At 40.0% G+C, this 17,260-nt stretch overlaps 2 protein-coding genes across 4 annotated transcripts; one reads left to right on the top strand and one right to left on the bottom strand.

The window, feature by feature from the left end:
• Positions 1 to 492: 492 nt before the first annotated feature.
• lin9 (lin-9 DREAM MuvB core complex component) lies at positions 493 to 11,046 on the top strand. 3 transcript variants are annotated; one of them, XM_030721262.1, is made up of 16 exons: positions 493 to 511; positions 763 to 857; positions 1,774 to 1,806; positions 2,135 to 2,226; positions 3,591 to 3,704; positions 5,061 to 5,191; positions 5,600 to 5,725; positions 5,846 to 6,003; positions 6,868 to 7,001; positions 7,132 to 7,260; positions 7,721 to 7,822; positions 7,921 to 8,001; positions 8,102 to 8,227; positions 8,398 to 8,583; positions 8,867 to 8,964; positions 10,098 to 11,046. In XM_030721262.1, exons 2-16 carry the CDS (start codon positions 827 to 829, stop codon positions 10,201 to 10,203), a joined length of 1,647 nt encoding a protein of 548 aa, XP_030577122.1. In that variant the 5' UTR covers positions 493 to 511; positions 763 to 826; the 3' UTR covers positions 10,204 to 11,046. The 3 variants fall into 3 exon arrangements, with proteins under 3 accessions (XP_030577122.1, XP_030577121.1, XP_030577120.1); XM_030721261.1 differs by lacking the exon at positions 493 to 511 and adding an exon at positions 543 to 660; XM_030721260.1 differs by lacking the exon at positions 493 to 511 and having other exon boundaries at positions 604 to 857.
• A 198-nt stretch (positions 11,047 to 11,244) lies between these two features.
• Positions 11,245 to 12,757, bottom strand: mixl1 (Mix paired-like homeobox). Its single transcript, XM_030722388.1, has 4 exons — positions 12,661 to 12,757; positions 12,274 to 12,497; positions 11,975 to 12,101; positions 11,245 to 11,819 (listed from the first exon to the last, which is right to left on the bottom strand). Exons 1-4 carry the CDS (start codon positions 12,755 to 12,757, stop codon positions 11,245 to 11,247), a joined length of 1,023 nt encoding a protein of 340 aa, XP_030578248.1.
• Positions 12,758 to 17,260: the final 4,503 nt, after the last annotated feature.

The raw sequence follows: 17,260 nt of genomic DNA, 5'->3' as shown, positions 1-17,260 counted from the left end.
AAGTAAAAGGGTTGCTGACAAAGGAGTGCTCCTGGAAGTACTCTAACCCTGATGAAGAAGGCTTGAATTTGGTAGTGCATGCAAGCATTAGAAACTCTACTGCCTCATTTCCCATTTAAATACTCTGCTATTTAGGGCACTATGGGTTAACAAGAAATAGGGAGTTAATATGCAAAGAAAAATCCCTCAGGATTTTCTGCATTAAAGGTGCAAGTTTCTGAAAAAACACATGAACTTGCATATCCTATGAGATGAGAAGCTCGCACATTTGCACAGATGTCAATTATTTGTTTTACTACAGGGGTTTAGATTAGAAAAAAATCTCTGAAATATATTTGGTTATTCATTCAAAGATAATTATAATGCCTTACAGGCTGTCGTTTAAGGTGTGTACAGTAATAAAGTGCTTTAAGCATAGCTGCATGTTTTAAAAAAATACTTCAGAGAAAACATTTCATCTCAAACAGAACCCTGGCACCTGCAGCACCACTTTCCCAACAATGACTAAAAGGTAAAAGAGAAATAAACGTTAAAAATGACTGCTGTGGCGTACGAAACAATGGCCGGTTGCTATGCTCCCATTCCGAGTCAAGTTTTTGATATTAAACGGATTCCCATGCAATTTAATTTAACATTTAATATGGAAAAGTTGGATGTGTAGTAAGTAGATTTATTTGTTTAGACGATTAAACGTCTGGAAGCGGCTTTCAAGCTGCCGTTGTAGCAAATTAAGAGGTTTTTATTTCTCAAATCGCCCTCCAGATAGAGTCCCGACCCAGAATGCATTTTGACAAGGTCTTTGAAAAAGCGGCGCGGCTAATTCAAGATGGCGGAGATGGACCAGCTGTTAGACGAGAGTGAGTAACAACACAAATTGAAGGAGTTTTGCACTGTAAACGAGCAGCAGTCCCGCAGTGATAAAACAAGTAACTGGCCAAAACCTGATATCGCTGACCATGTAATGGCTATCATGGGTTCTGCGCGGACTTCATAAACCCATTTTAGACGCAAACAGACACCGGGTCTGTCCAAGTCAGCTAACGCTTGTTAGCATGAGAGGCTAACCATGGCTAATGTTGGAGTTGAACAAGTTACTTTAGCCCAACTGGGTGAACAAATAACGTTAGCTTAGCCCCGAGCTAACGTCTGCTAACCTTAGACCGTGAGCAACAGTGGCAAAAAAGACTGCCGTTACGCCACTAGCTACTAAGTAGCTAACTGTTTTGCTGGACTTATTATTATTTAGTTTTCCGTGACACTTTCATCATTTTCCTTTACGGTCCTTTACCCTGGTTATAGTCAGGCGTTATGTCTCATTATTGATTTTGTAAAGGCATACTAGCCAATTCATTTGCCTGTTTACACCTGAAACAGTGGCTGGGGACGTACCTAATGTAAATAATATTATTTTACAGTTCATAGCTTAGCTTGCCTGGCTCATTTGTTGATACGATCTGTCCACAGCTGATGTTTCACCCCGTGCCTGACAGCTCCAGTTGGGGTAAAGGCCTAACCGAGTGCGCTAGCTTTATTTTTAATCCCTTTTCACCTGCCTGGCTGCTGTCAGTGTTTAAAGCACCATCTCACTTATTTTTTTGACAGCTGAAATAGTTTTAACCTAAAAGGAGAACATTGGCATATAATCTTTCTTATCAAAGTGGCATGCTAATGAAAAGATTTGCAGCATTTTAGATTTTGTCTACTATGTGGGATTTTTATGCTTTTTTGTTCAATACTGCACAGTGATGTAGCCCAAATTGTCCTCTTTCTCAGGCTCCTCAGCAGAGGCACTCGTCAGTCTTAAAGGTATGGGTTAGGCAGTTTATCTTTCCTTCCATTTATTCTTTTTTTACTGTTTGCAGATAGACTAGGGGCTTCAGGAACTTTGACTCAAATTCACGGTGATTGTGATTAAACCTATGTTTGGATCGCATTGGTTTACACTGGTCGCGAATCTTGAGTCCTTCATTGGATCAAAGTTCTGTAATAGTTTCTAATGCCAAGTTTACATAATAGTCCTATTATCGTTTTCATGTAATTGTTTCTATATCAGCAAAGCCTTGTTTGGATATAATTACTTATTTAAGGACGGTTTCTGCTGTTTTTGTGTATAAATATTTTGGTGTTCTCACAGAGGGCAGTTTGTCCAACACTCTGAATGAGAAAAACAGCTACCCACGAACTCACAACACCAGAGGACGGCATTCCTCTGTCACAATGGACACGGTAAGCGACACAATGAAAGATTTAAAACTTGCAAAGAAGAAAGCAGTAGAAGAGCATCTGTTCAGCACAATGCTTCAATTCCTAATATGAAAAATATGGTGTAGTAGTTAACACATTCGCTTACATTTGTAAAATCCCTGGTTCAAGACCAGGAGGAGACACAAACCCAGCCTCCTGGGGTCACAAGCTGCTGGTATACTCCCAGTACCAGTTCCAAGCCTGGATAAACAGGAGGGTTGCCAAAAATGGTAGTGTATATGCTGCAGATATTTTATTTTATTTATTTTGAACATGCTAAAATAGTACAACGAAAAAGAAAATGATAAATTAATAATAAATAATATAATTAATAACTTAGAAGCATAAGTTTATTTAAACCCACCCCCTTTCCACTATTTAGTAATTAGTAATCACTTTTTCTTCCCATATATGCCCTATCATATCATAAATCCTTCCTTACAATTTTTTGCATGATTCGATTTTATAAGCCCACTAACACCAAGAGATACACATGTTTACAGATATGTAATCAGTTGATCTAGGGGTCACTGGCCATCTTTCGTGCAAATTTGGTATGAATTCGACTGGTAGTTTGCTTTAATATTTTTAACAAACAACCAGACAGACAAACATACTAAAAAACAATATTGCATTCCCCCTCCAGGGGCGGGGTAATAACTTTTGATTTGTTGAGAAGATTTCTTCTGTCTGGTGATTAAATACTTGAATGCTGGAGCCTGGTGCTTTATATATACAGCTGATTATTACATTTTTCATTTGTCCTTACAAATTTCAATTGTTATAATTTTAATAAGTTATCAATCACAGTTGTCACACTTTCCACCTCCACCACCTTATAATCCAAGTTTTTGTCCATGTACATCAGCCCCCCCCCCCCTTTGTTTACACAGTTAGCTTAATACCATCTAGTTCACAGTCCATTCCTTTCTCTGCGGTAATCTATCTTTCAGATGTGGCAATTACTTTGAAAGGTTTTGTGAACTGATTTATTCTTTGATGTTATTGGAATTAGCATATGGACTTCTGCTATTAAAATAGATTATTGATCATTTGTTATCCATTTCAATGATGTGATTAAACTGTTCATCAGGGTAGTAGCAGCAGTTGTTGCTGATTTTGGAGAAGAAATTATGATTATTTTGATTATTTTGTGTGTCACATCACTTGTGACCTTGTCACCTGTGTATATTTCCTGAAAAAACGTTTTGTTTTTTTTTTAGCCATGCTATTTCTGCCACAACATACCAGAATTTCTACTGTTAGTTCTGAGTCTAATATGAAGAACACAATAATGTTATTTACAGATTATTGCTAATATTTATAATTTACATTTGTTCTTCCAGCCCACACGGAGTTCAAAGAGAAGCCGTTTGTTTCGGGATGAAGATGAGCCACCGCAGCACCGTCTTCCATCCAGATCCCCTCGGAGGAGCCAGAGAGTCACCACCACACCACAGGTAAAAACGACGCTCTACTTTATGGTAGAAAGTCCAAAATTTGGTTTTTGCAGCATATTGCAGTTAATTTTCCTTATAATACTCTACTTGACACTGTTCACACTGAACATAAGATACAGTGTACATGTAATATTTACTGAAACAAAATATTTATTAGTGTAGCCTCTTAAAGGAGTTCAAGAGGGAATCAAGAGCCTTGGTTAGGCCTGGGTTGGCCCTGTAATTACATTCCTCACAGGCAAATTGTGTTTTCTGGTGTATTTTATATCATTTTTATAGTTGTGTTTAGCTTTTATAAGTAAGTCATCAAATCATCTGACATGTTGACATACTTGTCACCTAGACAGTGGTGAACAAAAGCAACCCTTAGCTTTCAGTGTTTTTACCTTTCATTCTTTCAGTGGTTAACTAGGAGTTTCCTTTTAATGTGAAGCAGCAGCATCAGGAGTATATCTAAAAACAATGAGGCCACTAAAATTGTTAAAAGTACCAAACCAGTAACTCAACCTCATAATGCTGTTTGTTCTGTGCTAAACAAGGGTCCCAAGCTAGTGTTGGAAACAGTGGCCCTCATTTAACAATGCATGTGGAAATGTTGTTACCCTGTGCAAAAAAATGAGTTTGCACACAAAATCACTGTCAGATTTATTTTGCAAACCATCTGCATTTAGCCACACCCCCATTTCTCTATATAAAGGTTAAATGGAGAAAGTGGCGATATTGTATAGAGAAGCCTGCACCATTACACCCCCTAAGGCAAAACAGTTAAAGATCATAATAGTGTCTAAGGTCCAATGAGGAAGGCAGAAAAGGGGCAGCTTTCCAAAGTGCTTCCACAGGAGTGATGACTGTTTTAATAAATAAATAAAAAGCAACACTCAGGCTGAGATAATGGGGGTGCTGAATATTGTTTCCTCTGACACTCAATCTGATTCAACATAAAGTGGAATCTAAGTTGATATGAAAAAAGACTAACAGAGTACAAGAAAAAAACAGGTTGGGGACAAGAAGCACGTGATCTGTCAGCCACAGTTAACAGATTCACTGCAATGGGGAGGAAAAAAATACAGATTCTCCAGCATCCGTGGGATAGTGTCAAAGTGAGGCTTAAAGTTTGTGCTTTCGGACTTGTTAGTTGCTTGGTCACACATGCCGAGCCACTGTTTTTTATAGTGGGTTTTTTGCAGGGCTCATGTATGAATAATTTGTACAAAGTCATATCTCTGCAGTAGCCCTTCATAATGGAAGATAAAAGATTAAATTTGTCTGGTGTAATCCTTTCTCAAAGAGTTCTTTAAATTACCTACAAAATTGTTGTTTATGAAATGACTGTTGTTTTCATGGTTTTCTTCACAGAAATTTTCTACCATTGTGACACCAGATAAGAAGGCTTCGCAGAAAATAGGGCTGAGATTAAGAAACCTGCTGAAACTACCCAAAGCTCACAAATGGTGCATCTATGAATGGTTTTATTCCAATATTGACAGGTAAAGTCTGTTCCCCGCCACCCCACCCCCGAAGACAATAATTATAAATGAGTAAACATATATAAATAAGAGACAAAATAAAAGCTACCCACACTTAACTGATCTGAGTTCAGCTCATAACTATGTAGAGCAGAGTTCAGTCCATAGCAAGAATCTCACCTACAGTTGACACACATAAAATGTCATGAAGTTAATCTTCTGTGCTTAACAAAAGCCTGCTTATGTATGTATTAAAAGTATAACACTGTTACAGTATCTCAGGACACTAATGATGTTTAATTGCCTTGACTTTCAGATTGTTTGTAGACTTCCTGATTAGCTTTTATGGAGTAATTTTTAAATTAATATTTTGCTTTTCTCTAAAAATAATAAACAGCCAAAAATAGATTTTCCTTCTCTTTCTTCCAGGCCTCTTTTTGAGGGTGACAATGAATTCTGTCTGTGTCTCAAGGAGACTTTCCCCAACCTGAAAACAAGAAAGCTGACAAGAGTTGAGTGGGGTACAATTCGGAGGCTGATGGGGAAACCTCGACGGTACGCTGTGATCTTTACACAAGTATTTGGAGTAGTTTCCATAAGTGTTTCCTTATGGGCTAAATGTGTCAGGACAAAAAGAACTTGTGTTATATTTATGTGTTCTGTCGTCCCCATAAGGTGTTCATCGGCATTCTTTGCTGAAGAGCGAACAGCACTGAGGCAGAAACGGCAGAAAATGCGGCTGCTGCAGCAAAGAAAACTGACTGATGTGTCAAACTGCAAAGATCTTCCTGATGAAATCCCTCTGCCGCTCATCATAGGAACCAAAGTCACTGGTAAGATGATTTGAAGTGAGCACACGTGATTTTCAACAGCCCTTGCTAGATGGTTATAATTATCACTTTTACAGCTGCAGTGTCCCATTTTACATTTTTACTCTGAACAGATATTTCCTAAACTTAACTACAGGAGCATTGTTTTTTTTTTTCCTTCATCTGTCTTTTACTTGTTAACATGATCAATCAGTGAGGTTTGGGGAGAACTTTTAGAAATTTGCCACCATCACTCAAGGATGAACAGATTTGATTTTGGTGGTTTGAGGTCAAAGTCACTGCGATGTCGTATACTAATTATGACACAAATTAATACAAGTGTCTAAAAGATAAAATTAAATGACAGGTTTATCCAAACGGTCAAATGTTAGCTTGCCTAAGAGACTGTTATTCAGCTGTTATTCAGCGCCATAACGCAATCACAATCAGAACAGAGGTTCTGATTTTGATCATATTTCACATCTGGTCAGATATTAATTTGGGGCACCCAACTTGAAACTGAGGTGATTGTAATGATCTTCATATTTGAAGGGTTGTCTGCTGTCATAGCTAAACCTTTGTCCTCTATCAGAGTTGACTTTTTTTGGCAAGCATAAACGCACTAAATGTTGACGCTGATGAATATTGTTTTAGTAGGGACGTAAACAGAACTAAATGTAAAAAGCATTCGGTCATTATGCTTTAGATGGATTTAGAAATAAAGAAATTTAGATCTCATAGCAAAAATGTTCCACAGGAGTCTGTAATTGTTTCTGCCTGTAAGAAGGCAGATCTCTTTTTTTTCAGTGGTGTGATGGCGACTGTATGAAACTGGATCTGTGTGTGAAGAAATTATTTTTATCAGATGTATTTATCTTTGTTCCACAGCTCGTCTCCGAGGGGTCCATGACGGGTTGTTCACAGGGCAGATCGATGCAGTAGACACCAGTGCCGCCACCTATCGTGTCACCTTTGACCGCAGTGGCCTGGGAACACACACGGTGCCTGATTATGAAGTCCTGGTAAACCCTTTAACTTGCTGTCATGATAACGGCTTCACTGTCAGTGTTTTTACCACTCAGGGAAAAAAAATTGTATCACAGGAATTTCACAGGTCACATTATTAAATGCCTTATTATAATTCTTTTCCAGAGCAATGAACCCAACGAGACCATGCCCATTTCAGCCTTTGCCCAGAAACATCGGTCAGCACGTTATATGCAGAACCTCATGACTCCGCCTAGAGGTCCCTATCCGTCCGCTACCACTCCTGTCCACATGGTACTCTAAACCTGCATTTAATGGCCTTTGTGCATTTGCTGACCCATCACACTTGGCTACATTTGAGTTGTTTTTGAATAGCTGCTTTGGTAGGCAGCCAGTTATTCAGAGATCTTTTTTTTTTTTTTTGGCATACCATACACTATACGGATCAAGTATACAGTAATCTGGACATGCACAATTATTTTTAGATGTTGTATTCACTTGTGGGATCATCCAAACGTTTTTCTGTAATATGTTTCACACCTCAAAGCTAAACAAATCATAGACCAAATGATTCAAGGTAGGCTTGTGGCACAATGGCTGCATGGATTAAGTGCAAATTACACAGGCTAAATTTCCCCTTAGAAGGGTCACCTTTGCTGTATGCCTTTCTCACATCTGTGTATCTCTTGTGTCTGTCTAAAAACAGACTGATCATGAAGACTGTTGACTTAACTGGCCTTTTTTTAAACAACAGGACAATGACCCTCTTATCAACCAGTCGCCATGGAGGAACAAACTGCCCGGTGCTGAGGGAGATACACTGGGAGGATTTCCTGTTAAATTCCTGGTCCAAGTGGTAAGGACTTCCTGTCAAATTGAAAACTAAAAGATGACATCCTAAAACTTGGGACATTTTGTTCTGACAGTTTGTCTTGTTTTTCTGTCCATTACTAGACGAGGCTGTCCAAAATCCTCATGATCAAAAAAGAGCACATTAAGCACTTGAAAGAAATGAACACAGAGGCTGAGAAACTGGTACCGCCGTCATAGTTAAAAGTTACTTTAAAACACATTAAATACTTCTGAGATGCCTACATCAAGCTCACCTCAACTTTGTTTGTGTTTCTGGCTTCAGAAGTCGTACTCGATGCCTATTGATCTGGACTTCCAGAAACGATATGCTACCACCGTGCTTGACCTGGAGCAGCTAAATAAAGATCTGAACAAGGTTCTTCACGAAGTTCAGCAGTTCTGCTGTGAAGTAAGTCAAAATACACACCTCAGCCCCATCCATGATTATAAACTACAGTTTGCTTTATACTTGCAGTATCTGATCATTCCAGCATCTGTTTTTCTTGTTAGTCAGGACCAGTTTTTAAAGAAAATGAGTAAAGGAGCCTCATGTTAAACATCAGTGTGCATCTTTTAAAGCTTGCTCCTGATCAGGGCATGGTTCCAGCTGACCATCCCACAGAGCTGCGGAGGCGTTGTGAAGACGAGGCCCAGCAGATGGTGCAAATGTGCATCAGCTCCCTGAAGGATGGACAGCAGAGTGTGACAAATCCCAGCCTCACACACCTCATCTCCCGCCTCACTGCTCTGCTACTACAGATTAAGGTAAAAGATGTATAAACACTCTGCCGCTGTCTGCTTTTATATCACAAATGTGTCAGCATGATATTAGAATATGTTAGGATGTCACCCTGGATGTGATCTCTGTGGAGTTTTTTTTTTTTGTGTGTGTGTGCAAAAGCACTTCGGATAAAATTTAATGCATAAATTTTCAGCCTGGCAGCAGTCATGTATTACTAATTTTTAATATATAATACAATATATATAATGCATCCATGACTCATGATTTGATTACCTTTTATTTATCTGTTCTCTTGGCATGTCTCAGTGTCTGGCAGATGGAGGGGATCTGAATTCGTTTGAGTTTAAATCTCTAACAGACTCTCTTAATGACATCAAGGCATCGATTGATCCCTCCAACCTCAGGTAAACAACCGCATAGTGTTTCCACCCACTTCTAGCAGGAGACCAAGAGTGACTGTTTTTTTTTTTTTAAGATAAAATTGGATCAATGATCAATATTTTTCTCCTTTATTGTCTATGACTCTTTAAAACTCATGTAGCTCTGTTAAAATAAAACACCATCATCTCATATTTCATGAATTTTTCCTAAAATTGGGTTATTGATAATACAGTGAATTTTGGGGGTGTGTGGGATAAAAAGGAATAAAATTATGACCACTTATCCCAGAGTCACTTTGACCCCAACTGAAATCAATGTAAAATGCTGCATGTTGCCAAGCAACACATATTGTTTACATGTTTTGTTATGAAGGCTGCTGTAACATGAGGCAGCGCTAGCTGGATGTGATTGTCAGATAAATATGTAGGGAACTGTAGTTAGATAAAAATTATTTACATCAGGGCTGAACGGGGCATGGATGGGATATTAGGATGTGGCAGAGTGTATGACTGGATGTGTGGAGAACCAAGCGGGATGTTCCCTGTGCAGAGCAGCAGGGTGTGGAGAATTAATCAGAGCAAAGAAAGAGGAAAGTCCAGAGTTGGACAGCCAAACTGGACGGGTTTCAGGCTGAGGAGGGCTGCAGACTGAGGCAGCACCTATATTACAATAATGAATTTGTAATATATAATGTTGTTCTTCTACAATAATTAATAATAATATTAAGATATGCTATTGTGGTGTTTTTGTACTATTTGTTTATATTTGACTTATACGATATGTGATGAAATAATGTAAATACATAGTGTAGTAGTTTTTAGTCGCCTAACAAGCAAAGGATCTCTGGTTTGCTCCTGGTAGGGGAAACACGTCCTTTGGGGCTGCGTCAGGAGGGGAATCCGGCATAAAAACTGTGCCAAGTCAAACATGTGGCGCGCCCTTCTGAATGTGACCACCCCAAAGTAGCACCTTCATTTTTAAAACCAATAAAAACCCCTAAAAATGTTATCTTAAATACTAATTTTATCTAATCTTACTTATAATTAAAAAAAAAAATTAAAATTATCAACTTCTCCAAGAAATTGCTTTTCAGCCATTGTTGGTGCTCTCACAGGACAGAGTCAGAATGATTATTTTTTTTCTTCTATATTTCCAGTTGCTTCCAGAATAACGTTGAGATCCATGTGGCGCACATCCAGAGTGGCCTTAGTCAGCTGGGCAATTTGCATGCATTCACTGCCAACAACACCAATGCAGTCTGAGTACCTGCATCGTCCCCGCCCACGCACAGGTGCATGCGCACACACACGGAAGTGCGGTATATCCACGTTTGTCTTGTGAAATGGTGCTTTCAACCGAACTGTTTAAAGACTACAAGAAGGCTCACGTTGATGCTGTGGATCTGAATTTGAGTTTGTTCCAGATTTCCTGAAGTTTTGATCAGAATGGAGGGGGCACATCTCAGATATTTTACCCTTAAGGTTTTATTGAATGAAAAATGTTTGCGCACCCAACTGAACACAAGCCCGAAAGAGTCTTAAAGCTTTTATTTTTTTTTTTTTGCCACGCTCCACATTTCCAAAATATAAAACTGTTATTTATTGGTTTCACGTGCCAAACATAAGATTCTAACAGGTTTTATTGTCCATATTTATTTATTGAGAAGGTGTGTATGGTTCTAAAATAATATTTTGCTATTTCTGACGTTTCTCCCTGTAAGTCTTGTGTTCTGTTGCTCCTTTTAATTGTAAGCACAGGGGGAAGCAAAAGAATGTTTTATAAAAAAAAAAAAAAAAATTATTGTAGATAATTGTACAATATCTGATTATTAGGGTTATTGTCAGCCTTTCCGCTGTGTATTCAGAAATGGCTTTTGTAATTTTGTGTGCACTGAAAAGAGATTTTTTGGTATTTTTTTATAAAGGAGAACTCTGGGGTTTTGATCTTAAGTGTTTCCACATTTGACATTGGCTGTTGCTGCAACCCCACACACACACACTAAGCCTGCATCACTGACCTTTAAACCCCATGTCAACAGTTCTTTCCTAGAGATTCTCCTTTTTCAGTTTTTTGTAAAGTTGTATATGAGAGTGCCCCAGAGCAGTTGTACATAAATGTTTGTCTTTTTATATTAAACATAATATTGCAAAGCAGGTTTTGGCTGTCATTTTATTAATAAACAAATAAATCAAGATACACAAACAAATCCATATGAAACATACTTTTTTTTTTTTTTTTACAGTTTTATATTATAATAAATACACACTCACACCTCCTATGATACATGTAGCTTCTGTAATACATCACATAAAGCTACCAAAGCCAGCCATTGCCTCGTTTTCCCAGTCAGAATCAGAGTCAGAGAGGTCCTGTGCCTCCGTGGTGTGGATCTGGGAAAAGTGATCAAACCTGTCCCCGCTGGCCCTCACTTGTGGATACTGCATTTGGCATCTGTTATCCTTAGATGATGACACGCTGAAGCTATTCTGGGTTGGAATGGGAGGAATCACAACCTTCATCTCTGGACCGATGGTTTTGTTTGGTGGGAAGTTGTCATACTCCACCAGAACCTTTGGGCCCTGACTGCCTGCCATGTTAATGTCCATGTTTGTGTGGCACTCACTCTTGGAATAGAGATGGACGCTGCAGCTAGAGGCGCCAGCGCTCTGCTTGTGCCGCTGCATCTGCTCTGGATTCATTCTGGTGCCCTCCTTGTTGTAGATGCAGGAGGTAGAAGTTTGGTCGTAGCTGCTGGGTTTGCTTAGAAGACTGGTCCTGTGGGTGTCCTCGGTGGTGTGGTGCACAGTAGGCCTGAAACTGTCCTCTAGTCCAAAAGCTCCCATCTGATGTACCTCAGCACCGTGAAGGTTGTCACAAACTGAAATGGAGGGGAAAAAAAACAGTTGAGCAGTTTCTTCTGAAATGTAGAAAAAGAAGTCAGTAACTTGCAGTTGAAACTGAGCGGGGTTACTTTAATACCAGAGGCAGGAAGAGTGGATGTAATCACAAAACAAAGGGTAAACTAACAGCTACCTTTCTCAGAAGCCATCCTGTTCTGGACGTGCATAAAGGGACCCGCTGCTGGCGTGTTGGTGACCTTCGTGGACGCGGATGAACTAACCTGGCGCCGAGACTTGGCCCTTCTGTTCTGAAACCACACCTATAATTTGGGAAATCCGTTAGTTCACATCTTACCCACTTTCACCAGCAGTTGCTTATTATGGAGTAGTCAAAAAGAGTGTGTTGCGATCATAACTGACTGTGTTTGCCCTCTAACCTTTGCGACTGCAAAATCAATCAAACTAAAGGCTGGCGTTTAAACCGGACCTCACCTGAATTCTGGACTCCGGGAGCCCAGTTAGAGCCTCCAGTCTCTCCCGTAAGAAGATATCAGGATATTTAGTGTCGTTGTAAACTTTCTCCAGCACCTTGATTTGCTGCTGGGTAAAATTGGTCCGCTTTCTCCTGTGGGTCAGCATCGCCACGCATTTGTCCGCTCTCGGAACCGGATTTGCAGGGTTGAAATAGTTTCCACCGTCTGAGGAAACGACACATTCTGAAAGGAAGATGCAGGCGGAATTTGGTTATCATGGGAGTGCAGGAGTCACCGAAACACGAGCCTGGACTGCTCCGTAAATGGACCTCTGGAACAGCTGTTAGGCCGGTATTTGAAAATCAGTTTTAGGGGAGTAAGGCCCCCAGAGCGGCCTGCCACCAACCTGGATTCATAGCGTTGTTCCTGTGCAGAGGCCCTTCATGATACATCTGGAATTGGTTCGCCTCCCCGACGCGCATATTCCCATGAACTGCAGACATCCTCTACGCTTTATCCCCGGTGACTGACTGAGCTCGAGGTCCGTGCGCTCGCTGGATTTAAATCCTCCTGTGATCAAAGGTGAAGATGTGTGAATGGGTCTGCCATCAGGGCCGACTGGCACAGCAGCGGCCGCGCAGCAACATCAGACGTCTGCGGGCCGGCGCAGGTGTGAAGGATTCACACCTGGAACGATGGTCCGGGCGCAGGTCTGTTTAAAGAAGTTTTAATGGAATCTGCATGCTCAATACACATCAGCAGAGAAAACATTTTTCCGCTTTGGCACGAATGAAGCAATAATGGACCGTCAGCCTTCAAAGAGATAAAAACGGAAACGGCAATTTCCCAAAGAGTGGAGAATTTCAAAGGGCTTTACCAGGACGCCTTTCCAAAAATAAGTGCAAGCGTTATGTTTTTTATTATTATTAATCTAACTCTAAACAGACCATAAATGAACAACTCTATAAAACCAACGAGACTGGGCCTATATATCGGCATCATGTCAGTATCCCAGAACATACCTAGGCCTAAAGACCTGACCAAAAAAAAATCCCAAATTCCAGAAAATGACTGTTTAAAGGATAACTTTTTATTAAAGGATACCCTTTTGTTTGTTTGTTTGTTTGTTGCATGTTGCAAACACAGTTTATCATCTTTAACTGCTATTGCAGAATCTTCCTTGCAATAAAGTTTTGCTGTTCTTACTGTAAAAACAGCATGTAAAACTAACATTAGTGGTAAGAACAAGCAGTTCTGCAGTAGACCCCCCCCCCCCCCCCCCCCCCCCCCCCCCCCCCCACACACACACACACACGCACACAGAACCTTGATCTCACCATTCAGGATTAATTCTGGGATTTAATGATCTGTCGTGTCACCAAGTCTTTCCATGTTATGAGATGGTGCAGTCAGAGATTGTTCAGCCTTTTGAAATTAAAGAAATATAACCTAATGATAGGCAAAAACATTTTCATTTGCCCATAACTGTCAGGAAGGTTATAATTTATGTTTATAGGAAAAAGATAACTCAGATTTTCTATGGCTCGCCCCCCCTACACTGCCTTACTTGGTGGGAAAGTATGCTTCCTGTGCCCTATCAGTGTCAACAAAGTGGATTTCAATACACAAACTTCAGTTCAAAAGTACTCAGGAGTGGGCAGGTGTTACTGAATATGTCACCTCCATTTGATTCAGAGGGGGGATTCGGTCAAGAGGTCAGGTAGCCCCCCCACCAAACCTCCAGACAGACTAAACACATTGAATTTTACACCCCATGCTCTGCTTCTTTGCCTGTAGGTTGAATTCACCACTGCAGTGAACATGTAATGATTTCCAGATTCTTTGCAATATTCCCACTCATACATTTTCTGAGGATAGAAAGCTTACTGGGTTGAGTCATTGGGGAGTATAGTGCAAATCTGGCAATGTGCTGATCAGCATTTAAAATGCAGCACTAATGGTTTTCCTTTGCGATGATTATTTGGGGAGTACCTGAACCCCTCACTGTGCAAGACATATTTCATGCAACAGTCCACTCCTTGGCACTCAAGGATTTTAGCTGATCCTTCATGTGTTAAACTGAACTCTTGTTGGTGGTATAAAGGCCGTGTGTGTGTGTGTGTGTGTGTGTGTGTGTGTGTGTGTGTGTGTGTGTGTGTGTGTGTGTGTGTGTGTGTGTGTGTGTGTGTGTGTGTGTGCATTAATGAATAGCCCCTGCAGGAATGGCAGAGCAGCAGGGGGCTCCAAGATAATGCAGGTTTTACCCCCTGTTTAAATGTACTTTGATCATTTTAGAGCCACGCTTAATTATGTGTGCATATTTAACATTTTTCTTTTTTTGTTGCAGCAGTTTCCTGATCCTATGGGAAACAGCAGAGTAACTGTAATGTTAACCTTTTTGATCTCTGGACTGTGACACTTACCTTTGTTCAGGTAGGATGTGCTTGTTGGCTCAGACATTCACAGTTCATAGGGTGCTTTGTCTGTGGGACCCCTAATTGGGTATTGCGTGCGTGCACAGACCAGATTCCTATGCTAAAATCAGGGTGCTGAAGTTCCTGATCTTTTGTGATGTTCTTGTGACCGACCTGCAGCTCATGCAATGAGCAATTTTTTTTTAAATTCTTTTGTGTGTGTGTGTGTGTGTGTGTGTGTGTGTGTGTGTGTGTGTGTGTGTGTGTGTGTGTGTGTGTGTGTATACATTGCTCTGTGAGGACAAGTCATAGTGTTGCAATTGCAGGAAAAAATGCTTTACCTTTTAGCTTTTGTGTTTGTAATATGGTTTTTTAAGCTTGGCAGCCTATGATAGACACTGGGCATTGTAATTGGATTAAAAGGCAGATCTAACTTGATTAATACTGATAAGATGTGGTTAACAGACTGGACTACAAACAGTAAATTCTCTCAGGGGAGTAATACTGCTGCTTCTGTAGCTAAAAACAAAAGCAACTTCACACCTAACAGACTGAGCACTATTCAGCCTGCAGTCTGGCTTGGCCACTATACATTTATCCTGCAGACAGGCAAATTATTCCCATGGGTTTGCGGCGATATGTTAAAATGGCACCCGTCTTTTTGGCCTTTGTTATAGTTTGAGTATATTTTTTGTGTAATTGAAGGTTATTATAAGGAGCTGGAAAGCATTTATTCTTAAGAGAACTATGTGGTTATTGTATATCTGCATAAATGTTCTCACAAGCGTGGGCTGAGTCTGTGAGTGTAGCTGCAATTAAGTGTGTTTCATATTAGAGCAGAAATGATTATTCACCTTGGCAAATGCAGCAGTCATCATTAGCTAATTGCAAATAAGCACTGGTGGATTAGTTTAACAACAAATGACAGTGCAAAAATGTTGAAGACTGTGTATGTTTAAGATCATTAATAGCAATCTCTCTTTTCATATTTTGCACACCACAAAGCACTGATGAGGATATTTCTCATTTGGAAAATATCTTGGTCAAAGTTACTTAATAACAATGTTTTTTTTTTTGCATCTTTTTTAAAAGTTGCTGGAAAAAATATACTGGTTATAGCTTTTATATGCCCAGGATATACAGTACTGTGCAAAAGTATTGAGCCACCCCTCATGATCCATTTGTCATCTTTTAAAGTGGTCTTGAGCAGTAGTTCTCCAGACTTTCTGAAGGTCCGGCTGCTTTTTCACTCATTTTCAGTCCAGTCCTTGTACCTGACCAATTTCAGAGGAATGTTTTCGTTTGTTAAGCCACTTAACACTGACCTATGAATCATTTAGACATTAAAAAAAAGGCCCCAAACTCAAGAGATGAACCAGTGTTGTTTCTACATATAACACACAACTTAGAAAAGAATCAATTTAAAGTTGTATCTTTAGGCATGTTGTGACTAGCAGCTTGTCACAAAAACACATGATTTGTTCCCATTTATTTAGTTGAATATACAAAAAAATGCCAAAGTTAAAACAGTTTGACAAGCATAAAATAGTAGTTTTGCATCAACAAGGTGATTCCCAAAGAATTAATAACTGAAAACTTGGCATATGTCTGCATGGTGTGCAGTGATCCCTTAAAAAATCTGAGGAAACCGGACAAGTGGAGGCCTGGAAAAAACTACAGACGGCAGATGAACAGTATCGTAAAGTCATGTCCTTAAGCAATAGGAAAAAAAATCCAGTAAAAACCTGACACAGGACCTAAGAGATGCATCTGACCCTTGAGTTGATCCATCTGTTGAAGACTGAAGCCTCATCAGAAATAGTCTCAGCAGAAGGTTGGCTGTCCAGAAGCCATTATTTTTGAAAAACATGGACAGAAGGCTGAGGGCTGCAAAACTGCACAAGAACTGGACTGAAAATTAGTGGCAACAACTCGGATGGAGTGATGAATCCAAATTTAACAATTTTTGTTCCAATCATCATCATCAAATTATATTTAAGATCCATTCTGAGGCAAAATATGTTTTACAATTTAAAGCGTCTAATTTGCACCAAATAATATCAGACGAGGTAGTGTTTTTGCACTATAGAAGCATAAACTAAAAGATGCAGTTGTTTTCACACATCAGATTAAAAAAAAAAAAATCATGCTGGCTATCTATACTGATATGGACTGGGTAATGTGTTAGGAATGAAAAGATGCCACATGGTTTGATGGAAATGAAAATGATCAACCTTCAGAGGGCTGAGTTCAAAGATACCCCTGTAGAGGTATGTGCGTCCCTCCATGGATATGCCTCCCCAGACCATCATTGACCCACCACCAAACTGGTTGTGCTGAATGATGTTAGAGGCAGCATAACTTTCTCCGTGGCTTCTCCAGACCCTTTCACGTCTGTCACATGTGCTCAGAATGAACCTGCTCTCATCTGTGAAAAGCACAGGGCACCAGTGGTGGACCTGTCAATTCTGGTATTCTATAGATAGGTATTCAATCAGGCTCCACAGTGCCGTGCTGGTCGAACACAGAGCCCACTAGAGGATGTCAGGCCCTCAGGCCACCCTCATAAACTCTGTTTCTGATTGTTTCGTC

This window comes from Archocentrus centrarchus, chromosome 24 (genome assembly GCF_007364275.1).
Source record: "Archocentrus centrarchus isolate MPI-CPG fArcCen1 chromosome 24, fArcCen1, whole genome shotgun sequence".
NCBI lineage: Eukaryota > Metazoa > Chordata > Actinopteri > Cichliformes > Cichlidae > Archocentrus > Archocentrus centrarchus.
This window is presented reverse-complemented; position numbering and strand designations above follow the sequence as displayed.

Coding starts and splice junctions, on each gene's coding strand:
- lin9 (XM_030721262.1), top strand. CDS start 827: ATGGCGGAGATGGACCAGCTGTTAGACGAGA. Junction 3,705..5,060: donor GAGTCACCACCACACCACAG/GTAAAAACGACG, acceptor TTTTCTTCACAG/AAATTTTCTACCATTGTGAC. Junction 8,584..8,866: donor CTCTGCTACTACAGATTAAG/GTAAAAGATGTA, acceptor GGCATGTCTCAG/TGTCTGGCAGATGGAGGGGA.
- mixl1 (XM_030722388.1), bottom strand. CDS start 12,757: ATGTCTGCAGTTCATGGGAATATGCGCGTCGGGGAGGCGAACCAATTC. Junction 12,498..12,660: donor GAACAACGCTATGAATCCAG/GTTGGTGGCAGG, acceptor TCTTCCTTTCAG/AATGTGTCGTTTCCTCAGAC. Junction 11,820..11,974: donor CAGGATGGCTTCTGAGAAAG/GTAGCTGTTAGT, acceptor CCTCCATTTCAG/TTTGTGACAACCTTCACGGT.